Raw genomic sequence first — 23,476 nt, 5'->3', positions numbered from 1 at the left:
TTTTGTTCATTAATATTCTTTTCTTTTGGAAGTATAAATTTGCTGCTCTTCAAGCAATGAAGATATCCCCTCTTGCCAACTACGTAAAATCATGTTGTTAGGCAAGTTATTAACAGAAACCTAACTGGTTTCACCATGTGTGGTGACTCCTGAGCAAGCCGATGCCAACTCATGTCAAAAGGGATTTCCTTTTGAGTAATCCGAGGAGCAGACCCCTTGAGTTAGTTTTGAGAGGGTTACAAGCCAATCTAGCTTGAATCCTGCTAGCCAATAGATGATGCTTTTAGTCACTATTTGGTAGAGCCCTCAAGTCTTCACATTTATCTACAACTAGATATATATTTCTTCAGCCAACATATAGTGCATGATGGAGGATACCTTATGCCACCAATGATCATTAACATTGTGTCCCACTTGCAACTGGAATGATGGAGAATTGACTGTCTATATGGCTCCATATAAACCTTGTGAGATATATGTTGGTGGCAATATATCGTTCTACAGTCTGTTCCATATGCTGGTTATCTGAACTTACTCACTAGCAGTTTGCAAGAACATGTTCCTTCCACAGGAACCTAAAAATACTGCCCAGTTCCCATCACACAGGTCCCACTACCTGTGTAGCCACTTCCTGTGTATAGTGGAGCTCTGACCTATTAAGCAGAACCCAGAAACCCACCACCCTATGGTGCAAGTCAAGGAATCTTCAGCCTACATGGATGCAGAACCATCTGGACCCCTGATTCAAGCCATCCACTGGTCTCTGTACCCAAGGACCACAGTCAGTTATGTATACGATGCTACAGATGGCAATCTCTGCCTTCATCTTGGTCTTTACTACTTCAGCTAGCCACTCAAAACCATAGAGAATCTCTTCCAATCCAATGCAACACATCTTTTTAGTTAAAACATGAGCCACTACCTGCACTTGGCAGCACCCTTTGTTTTTCATGATATTTGGACACACCCATTCCCCATCTAGGATAATGCCTTCCAAAATTCCTCCTTATATGTGCACAGTGCACAATGGATTCCTTCCCCTCTTCCGCAGCCATATCCCCTAATGTTGGAACTCCCAACTACCAGTAAACCCCCTCTCTGTGAATGCCCAGACCTTGTGGGCTGAGTGGCTTGCTCTGGAAAAGAGTGCCTTCATCTGGCTCAGGGATTTTGTCAGCCACAAACAGCACCCAGAACTTGTTTGTCGTGCTATCTGTGGTGGAACTCTGATCAGCCCCTCAGAAATTCTTTTGCTGGAGTTACCTACCACTTGACTGTAGGTGATGGGTCACCTCCAGTGCAGGCAGTTCAGAGGAGGGCCACAGTAGTGGACCAATTGGGTGGACGTGTGGGACATAGTAGATGTCTAGTCTTCCATAGTGATGCCCATTGGCAACAGCCTCAAGCTGTTTGACCAAAGCCAACACCACCTGGAGCTGTTTGCTAGGAGTCACCAACACACAGTTAATAGTGAGAGACCTGCAGTACCTGTCTGATAAATCATTAATTCACCAAGTGACAGCAACTTAATTACACAGCTTTACAACATGCTTTCAACAGTAGACAGCAACAAAGTGACACATTTACCAATTCAGCCCCTTTCCCACCAACACAATCACATTTATAAACTAAGTACTTCTCAGCCCTGCTTTCAGGCTCGTATTTTACACAATAGCTCACATAATACAAGCAGTGAGTATTGAATTAATAATCTGAAAATAACAACACTGTATAGGGTGTCTTTTTCCACCATTTACAAACTCCAGGAATTGATTGATGAGAGGATATAAAAGAGAAAAGATCTTATGTCCAGAAATGCATGATTTCCATGCCAGAGACCATTTATTAAATCATACATTGTTTCATAGATTGTGGTCTAATATGTACTGTACCATCCAGCCACAGTTACTGTATGCATGGTTTCCTACATCATGCCATAGGATCCTCTCCTGCCATAGTAATTGGTAATGTCTCCGATTCACTTCTCTTATCCACTCACCTTGTAGTGGATGTGATACAGCATTGTACACAATCATTCGATATTCGTATTGAGAGCTTGCAAACATGTTTCCTTACAGAAAGGCGAATGGCGACGGCTAGCAGGGTTGTATCAGGAGACCTATCCCCACCAATAACAATCACAGCATTCAATGTTTCCAACAGTGTTTCACTATCTAAGACAGGGTTGCTTCAGGAAGCAGGAAATCATGAAGGACGTACCCAAAATATGCAGACACCAGACTTAAAGGAAAATGTAGTTAACACTGTGGAAGGCCATTGCTGTGTTAGTTCCAGACAGTCGGCCTGCCAGTACAGTGTAACCCAGATGACCATGTGGAACATTCTCTATGACAATTGTTGCTACCATTAACTCTTAAGACAACAGGGCTTGCTTGCTAGTGACAGATTTTCCACATCAGGAGCAGTTCCGTCTCTAGTCCCTTCACCAGACAACCACAATTCTAAGATTTTTCATCCATCCTATTCCCAGATGGTCACCTTTATGCTCAGTGGTATCTTCAGCTTTCGTAACGGTCATCTATGGGACAGTATGCAGAGCCCCCGTGGTATGGTGACAATGAATCATCATGATCAATGGAACAAAGGATTATGTGGCTGTATATGATGGTGTTCCAGCCCACTTCACTGTTGATGCCTAGACCCATCACAGTTGTCTCCACTGGTCGATGTATATGACTGGGGGGGGGGGGGGGGGGACAGTTGCATGACCTGCTCATTCACCAGATCTCAACCCATACAATTTCTGGTTATCTCAAAAGTATTGTATACACAGAGTCCATTCCAGATGTGGAGACATTGCAGCAATGTATTTATGCTGCCTTTGACACTGTTTAGGTGCAGCTTGCCGAAATGTGAGACAGAACGTGCTGCAGCACATACTCACATGCAGTGAGCCACATGGAAACTATTTCAGTACTTATTGCAACTGTGGCAGCTTGGCACAGCACATACTAGGCCGCAGTCTCTGTAACAATGTATGATTAAATAAATGGTCTCTAGCATGGAAACCATGCATTCTGGACATAAGTTCATTAGACCTTCTATGTTCTGTATCGTCTTATCAATCAATCCCTAGTGTTTGCACACAGTGGAATAAATCACCATGTATAAATGCCAGCTGAGTGAGGTTATTTTGTCTACTTACAGAAGAGGACTGCACAGGAAACGCTGGGGAGGTATAGACTGTATGTAAACTGAAAATCGAGTGACAGTTGTAGTGGGGAAGTTGTTTTCCCTGGAAGAACATTTTAGTTGCTGTACTGGATGACACAGACAATTTCGCCCTCTACCAGTGTAGAACAGTATAGACATTCACACAGATTTCGTCCATATGTTACTTTTATTACCATTATTAATGAAGTGTTAACACATGTGGAAAAGAGATGAAACACCTTCACGCTTCTCCTCCCCCTCCATCTCCCTCCCTCTCTCCCCCTCCACCTCCCCTATGCCCATGCCATGGGCATAACTTCACAGAGTGTCCTGCTTTTAATTTTTGTAACAGTGCTGTTACGAAAGTGGGTAATTTCCTGCAACTTACTTTCCATTGTGCTTCCACTCAACACATCCACTCTTCACCCTGTTGCATATCCACACACCCCTGGTATATAATTTATCTGATAATACTAGTGTATTGCACTTACATGTGGTACAAGCATTTAATATTTGATTTTAACCCATTCCATTTAAAAAACAGTAAATATATACCGTTAAAACTATTTTTTAATACTTGCTTTTTCCCATCCTCTGCCATAGTATCAATATAAATCCATCCAGGCGATAACAGCGTCACCTGGCAAGGAATGGCTGCTTGTCACACATGCATTGTACATGTAGTATCAGTGAGCATCCTCTCTGTGTAGAAGGGGGAGGGTGTGTGATCTGAGTTTGACTAAGGGCAGATTGTGATAGCCCAGAGGCTCAGCACGAGCATTTCGGAAACTTTATGACTTGTCAGATGTTTGATGAGTGCTGCAATAAAACCAAGGTGAAACAACATCCAGACATCATGGAGCTGGGTGGCCTGCCCTCATTACAGATGTCAGATGTCATAAGCTGGGCAGACTGGTAAGAGGATGGGCAGCAAACTGTGGCAGAACTAACATTAGACTTTAATGCTGGGCAGAGAAAAGGGTGTCTGAACACACAGTGCACAGAACACTGCTGAATGGCCTCTGCAGGCTATTACCCTTGAACATGCCAGTGTTAACATCACATCATCAGCAACTACGACTGAAATGGGCAGGTGACCATTGGCACTGAATGTTGGCACAGTGGCAGTGTGTCGCATGGTCTGCTGAACCCCGATACCTTCATCATGCCAGTGGGAGGGTGCAGATCTGTTGTCTTCCATGGGAGCAGTTCCTTGTCTTGAAATCTGTACAATGGGACAGACACAAACTGGTGGCGGCTCCATTATGATCTGGAGATCATTAATGTGGCCATCCATGGATCCAATGGAACTTCGACAGGGCACAGTGATGGCCAAGGGGTATCATACCCTAATAGCAGACCACATACGCCACTTCGTAAGTCATGTTTCGTGACAGCACTGGCATTTTTCAACAAGATAATGCAACATGTTACAAGGCCAGGAGTGTGATGGAGTGGTATGGAGTGGTTAGAGGAACACAGTGGTGAGTTCCAGTTGATGTGCTGGCTCCCTCTCCCCCAACTCGCAAGATCTGAACCCAATCAAATACATCTGGGATGTGATTGAACATAGCTCCAGACCTCATTGGTCCCCCCCTCCCCAAAAAAACCTCCCTTCAAAGACCTACCAAGGCTCATCGCTTCCACGCCATGATGCCTTGCTGCTGTTATACATGCCGAAAGTGGACATACTGTCTTTTAGTTATATATCTTTGTGTTGTATATCTTTCTGTTTTTAGTAATAGTATCTAGCTTTGTAAAACAAGAACAGCTAGTATCATTACTGGCTAGCTGGAGGTGGGAAACAGAAATAAAGATAAGTGAATCATCTGAGACGTGTATTACAAAAGACTGATCAAAATTAATTGAACTGATATGACTGGGTGAAATTGGAATGAGGTTCTCCATAAAATTACCAAAAAAAGGCACTTGCGGAAAACACTGATGGGAAGGGACATTGTAATAGGATGTGTATATGAAGACAACAGAGAATATCTTTTGTGGTACTAGTCGGAGCTGTAGAGGGCAAAAACTGTAAGGAATACACATTGGAATATATCCAACAAGTAGTTAAAGAAGGTGGATATCATTGTTACTATGAGATGAAGAGATTGGCACAGGACCACAAGTCATGACAGGCCACATCAAACCAGTCAGAAGTATCTTCCCCTCCCATGCCCAAAGAATACCAATTTTAATGTTATATATGTCAAATAGGCACTGTAAATGGCGTGTAATTGTGTGCATTTTATGTGGTGCATAGTGGATCCAAATGAAGTAGCACAAAGGAGGTGGCTCAGAACTGGTAGATTGTGTGTTTTTTGAGAACTACTGGGTGATCAGAAAGTCAGTATAAATTTGAAAACTTAATAAACTACGGAATAATGTAGATAGAGGTAAAAAATGACACACATGCTTGGAATGACATGGGGTTTTATTAGATCAAAAAGAAACAAAGTATTGCTAGACACGTGATGATCGTGTGCTCAGCCGCCACTTTCATCATGCTTGGCCTGCCAGGTCCCCAGACCTCAGTCCATGCGATTATTGGCTTTGGGGTTACCTGAAGTCACAAGTGTATCGTGATCGACCGACATCTCTAGGGATGCTGAAAGACATCATCTGACGCCAATGCCTCACCATAACTCTGGACATGCTTTACAATGCTGTTCACAACATTATTCCTCGACTACAGCTGTTGTTGAGGAATGATGGTGAACATATTGAGCATTTCCTATAAAGATCATCTTTGCTTTGTCTTACTTTGTTATGCTAATTATTGCTATTCTGATCAGATGAAGCACCATCTGTCAGACATTTTTGAGGGTTTGTATTTTTTTGGTTCTAATAAAACCCCATGTCATTCCAAGCATGTGTGTCATTTTGTACCTCTCTATCTACTTTATTCCGTGATTTATGCAGTTTTCAAATTTATACTGACTTTTTGATCACCTCGTGTATGCTATACATCAATCTGCACAGGACTTTGTAAGAACACTGTGACATAATGTTTATTCCAGTATCAAACGACATGACCATAATGTCTAAATGAGATTTTTGAGCTCAAACATATGCTTCCTGACACCTGTTTAAACAAGTACTGCATTCACAAGCACCTGAACTACAAAACTGTTTTTGCAATCGTCAGATGTTTCTACAATATTGCCTCTGTGTTGTGGGTAACCGTTGAAAAATAGTTCTATTGGTATCACAAATACTCAGACACATGCTATAAAGTGGCATGCACAGTTTAACTGTAGAAGCAATTGGATGTTAGTGGGTAGCAATGTGACCTTTTAACCACATTTATGATGGCATGTTGAAAAGTAATGCCTACAAATTTATGTGAAAACGTATACAGATTTTTGGATAAAATTTCATAAACATTCTACATGTTTATTCTTCATCTCTACATATTTATGTCGCAACAAAGCCACATTGGCAATGAAATCATTTCTCCCAGTGAGTGATCAGTTCATTGATACTGTCACAGTAGGCTGTTCAACTCTGTTGATGGAGCCACAGCCTCACCTCTACTTGCACCACTTCATCACTATAAGACTGAATTCCTCAAAGATGTCTTTAAGTGTTGGCCTATGCAGCCGTCCACTTTGAGCTGAGGTTAGCGGCTCCGTCTGTTTCATTATGAGTGTGGACAACTGAATGTTTGGACATTACTGACGTTGATATAGTGAAAACAATGCACTGCATTCGTTCTTCTGTGGATTCAATTGAAGGCCCATTTTGACATTTACAAACTTGACTAGAACACACTATTTCTCATGCAATGACATAGTTCCATTACACACTGCAATGTTACACACTACAATTCAAAGTTGCATAATAGTAGTGTTGCAAGTTGTCAGTGAAATGGGAATTCGACCATGTAATGTGCATGATAAGTAATTCCTCAACTGATATTGAGAACAGAATAAAAATATTCGGCAGCATTACTTTTCAATGAGCCTCCATATTACGAGACAATGGGAGAAGTGCTAGGAATTTAACTAACACATTTCTTCAGTGTTTATAGATTTTTCCATCACAGGACAATGGTCACAGACAGAGGTTACACAACAATGTGAGGGAGTGTAGAAATCCAGAAAAGTTAGTGGGTGTACTGAGGATACAGACAGGGACAAGAGCAAAGGTACAGATATGAGAGAGATGATGACCTGTACATTTAAAATGCATACTGATTTGGGACAAGATTCTACGTGTCACCATGAATGCTCAACATAATATTTGACAGATTAATGGAAATAGCAAGGATCCCAACTTGATAGGGCACATGAAATAAGTGAGGTTTGTAGTCCAAAACGCTAAGAAGCCAGATGTGTTGACTCTTCCCTCAGGAGTGGTGCAAAGTGACCCAGTGCATACTGGGAATTTGATTTACAACCCTAGAGAAGTTCTGATGTGTGGGCACAAACTTACAGCTGGATATTAAATGAGGCAGCATTAGTACATTCAAAAATCTGCAACTATGCAAATGATTGTTACTTAATGTAGTGTGTCCAGCAATACTAAAATTTAGGCTTATATTAGTTACAGCCCCAGGGTTGGTTTATAAACAGAGTTCTTAAGTATTGTAAACACAACTGAGAGAAAATCTCATCTCTATCATCTTTGGTCCATTCTGAGACTCTGATGTCTGGACAGAAAGAAAAAACAAAAAGTGTTGGAAATGACATTGTTGGAACAGTGTCATATGCCAGAAAATATTCAAACCAGAGCTGTGAGCATGAGAATGTGTTAGCATTACAAATGCAAACAGGATGAAATAGACAGGGGATTTAATTAAATATTAAGGAAAAGTCGTTCAGTGGATGCAGGAAACGACACTGTAACTGCAGGCAAACGATAGTGAGTAGAAGAGGAAACGTGCTGACTGTCCTAGTTCAGTAGATCTGCCGTGAGATGTCAGTTGGTCTGCTTGTGACCCACAGAAGTATGTGTTACAATGGAAAAATCAGCAGACTGACTTTCATTGTGGATCTTAGATACTATATGGAATACAGAGGGTTTTTTTCAAATAAGTTTTCTGCTCCAAAACCCTGTATTAGTGCTTTTGTTGCAAATATCCAGCTAACATATGTGTTTGTCTCACGTAAAACGTCAACGAAAATTGACATTTATGTTCAGTTTCTGCAAGAGACAATGAAAGTTCTACAGGAATGTACTGGCAAGCAAATTGTAACTTGTCCGAGCAGTAGTCGTCTTGCTGATGGGTGACGATTTTCAACTCGGAGACGTAGAGATACCGAAATGATGCTGCTGCTGGGAGAGAAATGCAACCTCTTTTCCATAAGTATTTAGGTATTTCGAAGGTACTATTAGTGGTTACTCTTAGCGCCAGTGTGTTCTTTCAGAACAAAAGCTTTTACTGTATAGATAGAATGCCTCCCCATTTCATTAACTTTTTGTGAGCCTGTGTGTTTTGTGCAAAGCATCACCAAGAGAATATAAGTGTGTCCACTAAGTTATTTATTTATCTAATGAATAATCCTGTTGATTCTGGAGAACTATCTGGTCGATAATTGTAGTTGATTATGCCATCGTTAAAAAGTACATCACTTTTATCACATCAACCACTTTTTATTCAATTTATGACACGAATAGCGTACGAAAATGCCCATATTCTTCCGGTCTTGTCAACTGTGTTTGATGTTGAGCAAGGAACTTTAGTTTTTATGCCAGTAATTCCTAGACACTGCTGGACCTTTTTATTCAGTTGTGTACTGCGCCATAAGAAGTGAATGCAATAAGTGTCATTCTGGCTTGCTCTAGCTGGATAATGACTTGAATCAATATATGCTAGACATCACTGGGGGTGGCATTGTGACTCGAGTATACTAAAATAGGGTGAATACGATTATGCATCAGAGCAAGAGATAGCAACACCAGAGCAATGATAGGCAAAGTTATTACTACAATTGTCTGAAGTATATACCCATAAATTGACGAAACAAACTTTCAGCAAAGTGTTATTGAAATGTAGCTTTCCTTGTGCTTTACTTCATCAAAAATCAGCATGTCTTTGTTTTCATTTTGCCGTTTCCGAAAATAATTCTTAATTGTTCTACAGCCTCTTGGTTAATTTTACATGAGCAATTGAGATTATTTACTTTTGGAGATGTTTCAGAACGTTGTTGCAACAATGCGTGCCTCAAACCATGTCTATATCCTTTGAGCTTCTAATTTTCAAGGGCATGCTATCCAGAGTAAATTCATTATCACATCACATAGTGCATTCTCTTGCTGTTTCTAAATTGGCATTTCTTTAACATGGTGGCAAATATGATTTTCTGTTTTTACGGAGTGTACAGTGATGTAGGACATTCGACTGAGCCATCTTATGGTTTTCATCTGAGACTTGCTTCTGGAAGAGATTGATTTTGGCATTTGCTGTCCTTAATTTATCACTTAATCGGACAATTTCCAGTTTCTGGCACATCAACATTGTTTTCATGTGATTACTACTCCGTTCAGCACTGATCTGCACCCTACATTTTCCTTTAGCAGAAGAAGCACTGGCAGACATTGAAACTGCAGCTTGTTTACTGTCTTCCTTCCACAGCTTCCCTTTAGGGAGTGCTTGACGGACGATTTTCTTTTGTGTAATATTTTCGACAGATATTTCAGTAAACTGGGAAATACACGAGGAACCACTGAGCCGCTCTGGTTTTAAAAGACCGCCCTTGTCTTACAATTTCAACTTATTTACTGACGATAAACATTTGTTGTTCCTCACTGATATGTGAATCTCACACAAAACAACTCGGAGTCAGATTGTATTTTCCAGGAATTGCTGTCAACCATTTTGAAAATTTTTGGAGAACTACAAAATATTTACCTTTAGTTTCTCTTCAGCCACATCGGTTCACTGGATCGAAAAACGTGGACATGTTTTGTTCGTTTTCTTCTATAAATACCAGTTACTATAACTCTCAACACCTCTTTATAATCACAGCCCCGGCCGCAGTGGTCTAGCGGTTCTTCAGGAACCGCGCGACTGCTATGGTCGCAGGTTCAAATCCTGCCTCGGGCATGGATGTGTGTGATGTCCTTAGGTTAGTTAGGTTTAAGTAGTTCCAAGTTCTAGGGGACTGATGACCACAGATGTTAAGTCCCATAGTGCTCAGAGCCATTTTTATAATCACAGCCTTCAACTCTTAACCATTCACTCACAAGTCCGTAAACAAACTCTCAAAATAAGTTGAGGCAGAAGCAACAAATGCCATCCGATTACATGTCAGCTTGAGTCTCAAGTGACAGTGCTACTCGTAGTTCTTGGGTATATGAAGATGGTACCTGTTCTTTCAGACATGTCCGAAAGGGCTAACTGGCCATTTGACCATCTTCTTCTATGTGGCTGCACAAACAGGAATTGGCAAAAAGCCGCGAGTAATGAGTTAGTGGGTAGGGGCACTATGAATATAGCGTGGGACAATAGGTTGGGAATGTGGGTCTCGTGGTAGGCATGCCAGAGATAAGTCCCTGCAGTTACACTATCATCTGTGTCCTTGGTGGCACAGATGGATAGAGCATCTGCCATGTATGCAGGAGATCCTAGGTTCAAGTCCTGATCGGGGAACATATTTTCAGCTGTCCCCATTGACATATATCAATGCCTGTATGGAGCTAGGGGTATTCATTTCATTGTAGTTCTTGGGCTCGCCGCCTTTCCAATCCTATGTTAATGCACAGGGAGTAAGCACACCCTCCTTCTTCTTGCCACGGGCAAACTGTCAGGTTACCAAAGGAAGGATAGGGCTCAGTAAGCACCGTGAAATACGCTATGTAATGACTGATTATGTGTAAAATTAGTGCAGTATGGCACAGTGTGAAATTATGGAGATGCATGTTGGCAGAATAGCTGCTCATTAAAATATATTTTTTTAAATTTTTTGTGTATGCGTGATACAAATCTCTGAAAACTTGTATCATATTTATAAAAAAAAAGAAATACTGAGAGCCATGTCATAAGTACAGAAGGCTGTAAGCATTTTTAACTGAGAGTTTTTTCTTTCTTTCAGTGTCTTGAAGATAACTTGGGAATCTCTCATCCAAATGATTTTATCAAGGAGGATCCTGAACTAAATTTGGAGGTATGTAAAACTTAGAATACTGTAAGCATTTGCATCTCCGATTTATTGCATGTAGGGTGATAAAAATGTATTTGTGTAATTGCTTAATGTAAGGAATGCATTCCTGTGAGGCAGGCATAGATTATGAGTTTTCTTGAGCTAAGTGCAATTAATAATTTTACAGTACTGTTGTGCTATTCCACTTATTGTGGATTAGCAACTGTTATTTGATAATTGTTCTGAATAGAATCTGAACAGAATTTGTAACAATGTGTTTAACCATATTTTCAGTGACCCTTCTGAATGTTAAATATTTTGCATACGTTTAAACCACGAGAGTGCAGATCATTTGAAAAATATTCTTCCTTTCAGTAACTTATGATTCATGCATTGCAGAAGAGTACATTGCACATGATTCATCTTTTCAGTGAATCATTGATATTTGTCAGTTTGAACCAAAAATTTTCAAAGGTGCCAAAGGTATGAAGTGTGATACAATTTGTATGTGATAGATCACCCTTGCTACATTGTTCTTAGAATAGTTACAGTATGGCTACCTCAGTGGTACATGCTGATTTACTTATAGATTTGTCAGTCACAGAAAAACTCTAGGACCTATGCAGATAAATCCATGTATTACCTCACCGTAGAAGTCATAGCAGGTCCAAACTACAGCTTCGATAAGGTCTGCTTGTATGAAGCATAAAATTTAATCCAGTAAAATAAAATGTTGTGGTAATAATTTTGTCCACTTTGTGTAAGAGAAAGCGGATGGTTAGATTCATAAACTTCTCACAGGAAGAAGACATAACTAATATTGGGGAATATTAGGTAGAGTACTGAAAAACCTAATCAGAAGACTTACTATGCAAGACACTGTACAGTGCATGGCAGTGGGTATGTTCCACCACTGTTTGTCATTTCCTTCCCTTTCCCGCTTACAGGCAGAGCGAGGGAAAGGCAACTATCTCTTGCCTCCATAGAAGCCATAATTTCTCTTGTCTTTGTGGTGTCTGTAAAGACCCTCAGGCACATTGATATCTGGTGGTTGTGCAAGCATACCAGTCAAGGAAAAAAATTATCATGCTAGGGACAGTGCATATGGTATATAAAAAAAGAGTGAATCTGGCATAACTGGTTCCTGCATCACATTTTCTCTTCCCAAATTAAGCATTTGTTTGTTAGGCTTCATTCTGTTGTATATGCGTGCTGTAATAATAATTTTCTATGGGGCACAGGCATAGTAGTTTTTGCATATGGTATTCACTTTAGAGAATGTGTTCAATATTGAAATCAATTCATTTAGCAAATGTGTTCCTTTACTGTCACTGCTCTGATATTTTCCCACATTACGTCAGTTCACAATAAGAGGTAGATCGACACCTTGGACTATTAACTTAGTTGTTGGCATTGTGCTTCATAAAATCTTCCATTAGTAAACGTGCCTCTGCATCATTTCAATGTTGCTGCCTTCATGCTATTGTGGGGAAAATTAATCTGGAATGCATAAATTTTAATTCCATTTCGTCCACTATCTTTACAATCCCCAATGCACCAGGAAAAAGTAGTTGTCCATGTTTACAAGTTCACCATCCATGACTGTATTATACCCAACAGCAACCTTACATAATTGATCTCCTCCCATTGTTATGTCAAAACTCACAATTTATTATTACACATCTAAACTCTCTTCTAGAATATTACAATCACTAAATCCTATTAATAGTTTTCTGTTTCAGTATACACAAACAGATGATTTCAGAATTAACAAAAGATACTAGATGAAAAAAACAGTAAACAGAAAAATAAAGCTCTGTCTATCTCTGACAGTTACGGAGGATACACAAAGTTTGATGCATTATAGGCAAATATTAGTGTACAAATCAGACACACAAACTTTCATTATGTTTCCTTTACAGTACACACTGATCAACATTTACATCTGCAGTATGCTTCAAATGCCAGTTCCCTAAATTTTCTCAACATTGACTCAAAAAGAATGTCATCTGCCCTCCAAGGATTCCTGTTTCAGTATCTGAACCATATCCATAACATATGTGTGCTAATGAAAGCTAATAATTGCAAATCTAGAAGCATGCCACTGAATTGCTTCAATGTCTGACTGGTGGGATGTGCCATTGTCAAGCATGCGTATGTTCCAACAAAAAAATTTTGGAAAACAGGAGTTCAAAAGAGAATATATGAAAATGGTGAGATAAAGGTGGGAAAATGAGATCAAAATCACACCCACACACTTTAAACCTGCGAAGAAGCTACAAAAATCGAATTTTCTGAACTCTGCTTTACGTGAGTTTCAGATAGACCATGTTGTTATAGCAAGTAAGGATACAAAAATTCTCAGTGTAAGAACAAGAGAGGAATTTTTTTAGTCCTTTCAACGTCTCTTGCTTATAAAGATTAGATTTCAACCTGTCAGGAAAGAAACACACATGAATAAATCACTCATCATTAATCCATTTTTCAACAAATTATTCATTCATATACCATGAATTGTAACAAACTTGCATCCATTATGAGATTGTGCTAACCACAAAGGAAGAGAGAACACAGGTAGTGGAACATTGCCTATGATCAAGGTTTAGTAGATGCAGGGGAACAAGCATTGGAAACTTTAAATGGTAACAAACATCAGAAAATGGCAGGAATTCTTAAAAGTATACAAAAGAATGTTCAAGGCTATAAAAAAGTGTAAACTGGGTCACTTGAAACTAACATAAAAATAAGAGGTTTTGTCTATCACTTTCACTCAGTTCTCGACTGTGTGCCTCTGAAAGAACAATTAGTTTTGGAAGCAAAACAATTCTGATTGAAAATCATCTGTTGAGGAACTGAAGGAAATCAGTACTTTTCAAAATAACGAGTCATGTGCAGAAGACAGAAACTCATATTAGAAGTATGGAGATATGGATACTGAGCAACAGTAATCTCACACAAGCAACTGGCAGAATTATGTTAAACATTTGTAAAAGTGAAAAAATTACTGAAGAGTGGAAATGTGCATTAATTGATCCTCTTTATAAAAATGAGATAAAACCAGTCTGAATAATTACAGAGAATTTCACTGCATCCAGTTATGTCCAAGATTCCTTAAAAAGCCCTGTGAAGGCAACTGGACGAACAAGTAGGCCTATTAATAGGAGAGTATAAGGCACGATTTTGCAAACGCAATCGTGTAGAGAACAGATATGGGAACCAAAGTCAATTTTGCAAAGATGACGATGTGTAAATACTGTGGCAAGTTATGCCAAGTGTCAGAAAGGCTTATGATTTGACGGAAAAAGACTTGATTCAGTATGTCAGAGGAATTCAAAATTCACAGGAAAACAGTGGCAGTTACCCAATAGACATAAATGGGTACAACACTAGTCATTAAACTGACTGGAGAAATTTCAGAAGCATTTGAAATGCACAACAGTGTGCAGCCAGAGATCCACGATCCACTCCAACTTAAAATAAAAGACATATGGGAAGGAGACAAGGGAATCCAAATCGAAATTAAAAAAGAGCAGAGCATTAACATGAGGTGTATGGCTTCTGTAGACACTCTCTATTCTAAGATACTGTATAGAAGCCAAACTTGTCCTGGAGAAGCTTCATAAAATGTCAAAGAAAACTAGTCTACAAATCATCTGTGAGAAAACTCAGTAATGGACAGGAAGCCTACAGATAATCTCTCCATTATAACTTGGTATGAGGAAGTATCACAAGATACATACATTAAATATCCAGGAGAGATCATCCAATCACCAAGACATTTATTTATTTATCCTATTCTGACAAGGGCCATCAGGTCTCTTTTGCATTGGACCAGGGTTTCCCACATACATCATAATTACCTAAGAAACAACAATTTTAATATGACAAATAGTATTGAAATGATATGAGTGTCTGAAGTGGCAATGTAAGTAACACTGACTATGAACTAATAAAGTTAATAATGACAGTACTAGTAGTATTACAGCTGTTGCCACTAATGTGGTGGTGGTAACAGTAGTAATGACAACAATAATAGTGGCAGGAATAAAAAGGATTTATAAATGTACAAGCTATAGTGAGTTCCATGGAAAGCAAATTTAAGAAGCCTTCACCATCTAAGAATTTTGAGAAAACAGGAAGATCTGGGTGGAGCGTAATTATATGCTTCCATGTCAGTTCAAAGAGCAAGTTAAAAACAGCCAAACCTAGGTATTTCAGGACGTTTGTAGAGGACACACAGTGGTGACTTTCTGTTAAGGGATGTGATATCTATGAACATATTCCTCTTGTCTATCTTCATGATTGTTGGATGTGTGTAAGTACATTATGTGATAAATCAGAGCATGTGTATGCCCCTAATCCACCCAGTTGTCAGTTACATCTGTTGTCTTAAAAAGATGTGGTCTTCTCGATTTACAGAACTTGTGGACATAGTTGGTTGGAGCCACGTCTCTGACGGAAGTATCAGATGTAGGTCCGTGTCTTGAAATATGTGACAGACTTTGTTATGATGAGGTGGCAGAGATCGAACATTTGCGTGTGCAGTATGAAGTTTAGTGCATTTGGCTACAAGGCTCGTGAAGCTACTAGATAGTAGTGACTTTAGGCCAGTGAGGTTATGAGAACAAAGCATACCAGAGTGCATTATGGTAGGGGAGCAAGGTTCCTTGAAGTGAAAGTGAGAGATATCTCCAGGAGGAGGGAGGTTTTGTGGCCAAGGCCACCATGCTTTGCACTGGTCAGTGAATGGTCAACTGAAGACAGGAAGAGAAAGTTCCTGAACAGAGCTAGAATAATCTATGCACAACAACTCCGAAAGTAAGATAAATGGAATGACAGAGTGCTGTCTTATTATTGGTCCTAATGATGAGTAACCACAGTAATATGATGATAAATTATTAAAGTAGAAATAAGACTGTAAATTATCATCTGAATCAGAGCCTTGTGAGCATATTGAAGTAATAGTGAATTAATGAATAGTATTGGTATTAGAGTTATGAGAATTGAGCAGAAAATTAGTACTAAAACTAATCCTAGACAAACAGATAATAATAAGAGGGGAAACTGTTGTAAATATAATATTAGTAAAACAAATTGTTTATATGTTGATAAATTATCAAACAAATTGTTTCTTTGCAAAATAAAGACCTGAAAGTAAACACAAAAAATTAGTGGCAATAAGAGTTGACAAATTTTTTAGCTTCTGACGTCCAGACACTCCAGCTCATCTGCATTGCGGACTGATCATTCCTATTTTAGTTCTTCACCATTATCCTGCCATCGTTTGTCCACAAGTTTTACAGCTGAAGTCTTGGGATCACACTGTCCAAAACTTCAGTCTTTCAAAAGTGAGATCCTCGCTTATTGTCAAACCTAACTTCAGGAGTTTCTGGCTCAAAAGCTTGTCAGCTGATATGGAGTCATCATAAACAAAAAATCTATTTTAGAACTACTACTGGAATATCTCTTTGCTTTAGAAAGTACTGCGATTCATGGTCAAACATAAATGACTAAATGATAAGAAGGAAATAAAAATTCTCAGGAAAATATTTGGACCAGTTTTCTGTGAACGAATTTGGATATGGAGTCCCTTTAGAGAGATTTATAGACAGACAGAAACAATAACCGACAGCTTTAGATAAAGTGTCAGAATTTTGTGGATGCATCACAGGATGACCGTCGACAGGCTCACAAGGCAGATCTTTGAGGTAGCAAGCACTAGCAAAAGCAATTCAAAATTGGTCATAGGTACAGAAGAAGGTGGACTCTCACAAGATAACATAATAAATCGAAAAAGAGTCAAGAAAGACCATGAAACATACTTAAACAGCAACACATGGAAAACAGAAATGGATATAAATATTTGGAAGACCACAAGAGAGACCACACTACGTGATCAAAAGTATCCAGACAGCTGCCTGAAAAATGGCTTAAAAATTCGTGGCGCCCTCCATCAGTAATGCTGGAATTGAATATGGTGTTGGCCCATCCTTATCCATGATGACAGGTTTCATTCTCGCATGCATACGTTCAACAAGGTGCTGGAATGTTTCTTGGGGAATGGCAGCCAATTCTTAACAGGTGTTGCACTGAGGTGAGGTATCGATGTCAGTTGGTGATGCCTGGCATGAAGTCAGCATTCCAAAACATCCCAGAGGTATTCTAAAGGATTCAGGTCAGGTCTCTGTGCAGGCCAGTCCATTACAGGGATGTTATTGTCGTGTAACCACTCCGCCATTGGCCGTGCATTATGAGCAGGTGCTCGATTGTGTTGACAGCTGCAGTTGCCATCCCCAAATTGGTCTTCAACAGTGGGAAGCAAGAAGGTGCTTAAAACATCAATGTAGGCCTGTGCTGTGGTAGCGCCACACAAAACAACAAGGGGTGCAAACCCCCTCCATGAAAAACATTGACACCATAACACCAGGACCACCTCCGAATTTTACTGTTGGCACTACATACACTGGCAGATGATGTTCACCAGGTATTTGCCATACCCACATCCTGCCATTAGCTCACCACATCGTGTACTGTGATTCTTCATTCCGCCATTGGCCGTGCATTATGAGCAGGTGCTCAATTGTGTTGACAGCTGCAGTTGCCATCCCCAAATTGGTCTTCAACAGTGGGAAGCAAGAAGGTGCTTAAAACATCAATGTAGGCCTGTGCTGTGATAGCGCCACACAAAACAACAAGGGGTGCAAACCCCCTCCATGAAAAACATTGACACCATAACACCAGGACCACCTCCGAATTTTACTGTTGGCACTACATACACTGGCAGATGATGTTCACCAGGTATTTGCCATACCCACATCCTGCCTTTAGGTCACCACATCGTGTACTGTGATTCTTCATTCCACAAAACAATTTTCCACTGTTCAATTGTGCAATGTTTTCGCTACTTATACCAGGCGAGGCATCGTTTGGAATTTACCTGCGTCATGTGTGGCTTATGAGCAGGTGCTCGACGGTGAAATATAGGTTTTCTCACCTCCCACCTAACAATCATAATACCTGCAGTGAATAAAGATGAAGTCTGGAATTCCTGTGTGATGGTCTGTATAGATGTCTGCCTGTTACACATTACAGCCCCCTTCAACTGCCAGCAGTTTCTGTAAGTCAACAAACGAGATCAGCCTGTACTTTTGTGTGCTGTATGTGTCCCTCCACGTTTCCACTTCACTATCACATCAGAAACAGTGGACCTAAGTACGTTTAGTAGTGTGGTAATCTGGCTAAAGTGATACCCAATCACCTGACCAAGTTCGAAGTCTGTGGGTTCCGCAGAGTGCCCCATTCTGCTCTCTCATGATGTCTGATGACTACCGAGTTCACTGATATGGAGTACCTGGCAGTAGGTAACAGCACAATGCACCTCATATGAAAAACTGATATTTTTCGGGGTGTCTGATCAAAAGTATCCACATTGTGTATGTAAAGAAATTGGGAAGGATGTAGGAATAGGAAGAAAATTTTAAATTTAGACACTATCTCCTAAAAGTTAATGTATGAAATAGTAATAATGATAATAATGTCATGTGGAAACATCTCCCATAATTATCAGTGTGAGGAGATTAGCAATAGTCATAGGTATCTGATTGTCAGTAGACTTCACAGAAGTAATCTGCAGTAGCAGCTTCTGCTTTTTAATATGCTATGTGTTACAGTCTGCAACCCTCTAGACAATATGATTTGTGAAATACAATGTGTAGATCCAAGAATGAGTGAATGAATGAATAACTAACTAACTAACTAACCTTCCCACCCTCTCTCTGACCAGGATATAGGCTACAGTGTGATTTCACACTGAAAGAGAAATTAAATTTATAAATGAAATAAAAAAATTAAGAAATAAATTCAGCACAAGAAAACAGAGTAAGATTACCCTATTTTACTGAAAGGGAAGTGATAGCTGTGGAACCATATCGTGTGTAGGTTCCAAAAGGGTTATATCCTGGACACGAATAAAGATACAAATGTAGGATAACTTAATGTTCAGATGTATAGCTATAAAGCTTTTATTTGCAGGGAACCATTCAATTTATCAGGAGCACATCTTCAATATGCATGCATGTGTAATAGGGTACTTTTCACAATTTGGTTTAAGTTCAGTGTTTTCATTCACTTTCGACAAAAGTTCACTATTCCTTCAACTGGACACACAACAATCACTGAGGCAATAGACTTGTTCCATACTTATTGAAACACATTTGGAGTTCTTGTGCTCAAAGTTGCTTTTTTTTATTTAGTGAACCTTAAGTTACTGCATGGCAAGGCAAATAGATGGAGCCTTCCACAAACCCCGACAAAAAATGACATACTGTGAGATCAGACAAAATTCAAGGTGGGCAGGTGAATGTGAGATGTGTATGCCCCTTATGGTTGATACATAAATAAGGCAGCTTATTTTTTAGAAGTGCTCTTTCATTCAGGTGCCAGTGTGGTGATGCTCCATCCTGGTGAAAAATGATTTTTTTTTCTCTGGATAGTTTCCTTTGCATCTATCTTGAAACCTTTTGTTATTTCTATTTATGTCAAAATTTCATGTGTTGTGAAGTTCCTTGCTGTACTGATTATATTCCTCATTAATAACATGAAAGTGTTGCTTCATTAAATTACATAATTTGAATAACAAATCATGACCACCACCAAGAAATGGTTTCTTTTTCCAATTCACAATACTTTATCCTTGTCTTTGTTATTACTCATTTTCAATGCAGTTATTTTTTAAAAATCAATTATTTCATATAGTTACCTTAATTCAACTTACTGTCTGAGATGACTCAGTCTTTCATGTTACTGTGAAATAGTTTGTTTAATCTGACACGTTTCTCATTAGGCTATCATCTTCGGGTTTGCTGACTGAATTTCTGGATTATCCTTGGTGTTAAAGGTTTTCTGCTAGGCTCCAGTAACAAACTTGTTTTAGTGCTTGCTGTCTACATTCTGATGGCTTCTTCATATTTATTCATTGTATACTGGCTCTTTATAATTGGCCATCTGAATTTATCTGCAGTTGTATTAATCCCTCCCCTGCTGTGAAATGTATGAAAGCACATTCATTCATTTGGAGAGAACACTGTCCTCATGTTGACCATGTTGTTTATTTCATATTTATGATACTACACAAATCTTTGTCATTTATATGAGTATAAAATAAAACCACTTCATGTAATAATTCCTATCGCTTTCATGTCAAGCTGTACTCCCGAATTTCTTCCGTGGATGAAACTGATGTGACATTTAACGACTTTGATGTTCCATGCAGTGAGCTATCTCAAGAGAATGGCATAGTATTGAATGCTGCAGTTGTGAAAAAAATACATTTAAAAGCAGTTCAGATAGATATTTTTTCAGTTCTTTCCTTTGCCAGTTTCATCAATAAAAATCGGACGAGTTTTTACATTTTTCTCCGGTACTTTGCCTAGCTGTATGTGCCTGAGAGGTGAAAGGTATTTCAGGCATTTAAGTTTGAAGTATCAAGTAGGAAATTTGTTTTCCAATAAATCAATGTTTCTATAGTTACTTACACAGCTAAAAACAAAGTGCTGAAATGAAGCGTTAATTTTTACCTATAATTTTCTTCAATAACTGCTACATTTATGTCGTGTCTCTTTGGTAATACTATTTCCAAGTATTGTTTGGAACATTCAGATGTTAGTGGGTGTTAATACAATTTTATTTATTTACTGTTTCATCAGTTTTAAATAACCAGTAATTCTTTGTACTATTTCAGGTGGCAGCCTCAATAAGAAATGCATCTGATAGTTTAAGGTACGTTTTTATTCTTCACTGCAGAATTTTTTGAGCAGTATAAATTTTTAGTTACTCCATGTGAAAGGAAAACAAACAATAATCCCTAGGGACCAAAATACCATAAGTTATTTTCAAAAAGTTTGGTTTTTGGAGTTCTATTTTTTCTATATATTAACCATTTGCAGTATATACATACAGTATATACTGACTACAGCAACATTATGCATGTTATCAGAGAAAACACTACTATATATATACTATTCTGTTATTGCAGAAGATTAAAAAGATGCTTTAAAATATTACAAGGTACATCAGTCCCATTTATAACAGTGGTTTGCAATAACTGCACAAACAGAACAAAAAAGCCATTTATGATTAACTGTCAATCCAAGCTTTCCAATAATGAGAGTAGATGCAAGGTGAAGCATTAATTTTATGTTCTTAAAACATATCAGTTTCTCAGATTCACTCATCACCCAAGAATGTTGTTTACTGCTGGCCCCACAATGCCACATGTCACCTTTTGTTTTATGGGTTTGACTTGGCAGAAGTTGTAAAGAAATACTAGTTTTGTCCACATTGCTGGCGTAAGATACAGCAAAGTTTTCTCTCACTTGGTCAAATTCATGCTTGCCCTTCTTCATAAACTTCATTCATTTCATTGCCTAGCACTGAGCATGAAATTAGGCCTCTATTTTGGAACTTATACAGCCAACAAACAAAACAATTGAAGTCTGTTTTGAATGTCTAAATTTTCTGCAGTCTCATTTGTTGTTCACTCAATTATATTTCCACTTATAGGCACATTGGAGGTGCACATATAGCTGAAGCACTGTAAAAGTAAAAGTTCAGCATCTTCATATATAACACTGTGAAGTCACTTCAGTATGCACCTGGAACACAGAGCAGCAGAATTAAGAACATTTCATTTAAGTAGTATGGATAATGTAGATTTGCTGAGTCTAAACCTTCTTCCAATTGTGCTGTTTTTCAATACACCATATTCTGCTTCCTGCAGAATTTTTAGTTTCACTTGCTTATCTGTGCTTTGTGCTTCCTACTGCATGACAACCCTTTCACTTCTTGGAACTCAGTGTTACTACTACTGGCTCTATTTAAAGAATATAAAAGCACATCTCAACATGGAATTGCACTTGTTGATAGAATCTAGTTTTTCACGCTGTTTGTGTCACATTTGTTTTCCTTGTTGATGATGATTGCTCAACAATATTATGCACAAAGGTCAGCTAGAGAAACATTAGGAAAAAAGAAAAACATTGACAGTTCAGGTTTAATGAAAAATGTAATGATGCTACAGACTAAAACACAGTTTGTAATTCATGCTGAATGAAATTTGTTAACCAGTAAAACATTGTATAATATCATACACATCACTGCCAGTACTGATATTCTGCTGGTGTTAACGAAGTGATCATCTTAAGTGAATTCATGTTAAGCATGATGTTTGAAATATACATGATGGTTCATTATTATTCATAAGTAAAAATATTACAAAGCAGTTATGTTAGTAACACATTCTATAAAACAGCTGGTTTGTGTGTCTGTTCTTTAATAAAAGAGTGTACTTTTATACAAAAGTGCAGGTGAGGTGTCAGCAGCTGTATAGTGCTAACTATTCTAATTGAATATGACATGGAAGTCATACAAATTCAATGTGCTGGGTACAGGCCAATGTCCTACCATGTAGAATAAGTAAGAGGAAAGGGTGAGTGGTTATATATCCAAAACCTGGAGTCGAGTTTCAGCCCCTTCAGATTAATGAATGTTGGGGGTGAACAACTCTTTGACTACTGTGTCAGCAATGTGGATTCGGAAACAATCTTGTTGTATTCACAGTTTACAGGCCATCATCATGTTCTTAAATTTCATAAAGCAGTTGTAGTCAGCTTTAGTAAGGCCATGAAGACTTAACTGGTGAGTCATCTTTTGTGATTTGTGAGAAGCCACTTACCAAGGGCACCTAGAATCCCCTATGTCTGAATATGGGAAATCTAATACAGTACAATTCCCCAAAAGTGCACACATTGCAAATTTGGCTGATTTGGGAGCAAAACTGATAGTGATTTATGTGGCCATGACAGTAAAATGAATATTGATCAGTTGTGCTCAGATCATTTGAGGAAACTATTGCCATCACAGAATTAGAGGGAAATTACAGGACAAATATCAGTAGGTACATAAGAGGCACACTGTGGATGGACAGTTAAACTTTGTGTTAATAATTTTTCCTAGTATTCTTATTCTGTAAACCACCACAATACTGACTGGAAGTAAGAGCAAGGGATGAATAACTCCTTGGACTTAATTATCTTGTGCAAGGTAGAGAGATCTCTACCTACTTCAGAAGACAACAAACTGTGATAGTGAAATATTCTGCTATACTGTCTGTAGTGCACAATCAGATCTTCCTTTGTGTTCAGTAAAGCTCTTTTTTC

At 38.7% G+C, this 23,476-nt stretch overlaps 1 protein-coding gene across 8 annotated transcripts in view; it reads left to right on the top strand.

Annotated features, from left to right (window-relative positions):
- Window positions 1-23,476, top strand: part of LOC124719897 (zinc finger protein 665-like) — a 69,196-nt gene that overhangs the window by 36,681 nt on the left and 9,039 nt on the right. For all 8 annotated transcript variants that reach the window (XM_047245080.1, XM_047245078.1, XM_047245077.1 and 5 more), the window contains 2 exons: window positions 11,214-11,285; window positions 21,001-21,038. In XM_047245080.1, coding sequence (XP_047101036.1) covers window positions 11,214-11,285; window positions 21,001-21,038 — 110 coding nt within the window. The remainder of the gene's footprint in view (window positions 1-11,213; window positions 11,286-21,000; window positions 21,039-23,476) is intronic.

Source organism: Schistocerca piceifrons, chromosome 11 (genome assembly GCF_021461385.2).
Source record: "Schistocerca piceifrons isolate TAMUIC-IGC-003096 chromosome 11, iqSchPice1.1, whole genome shotgun sequence".
Lineage (NCBI taxonomy): Eukaryota > Metazoa > Arthropoda > Insecta > Orthoptera > Acrididae > Schistocerca > Schistocerca piceifrons.
Note: the sequence above shows the minus strand (reverse complement) of the source record. Positions and strands in the feature narration are given on the sequence as shown.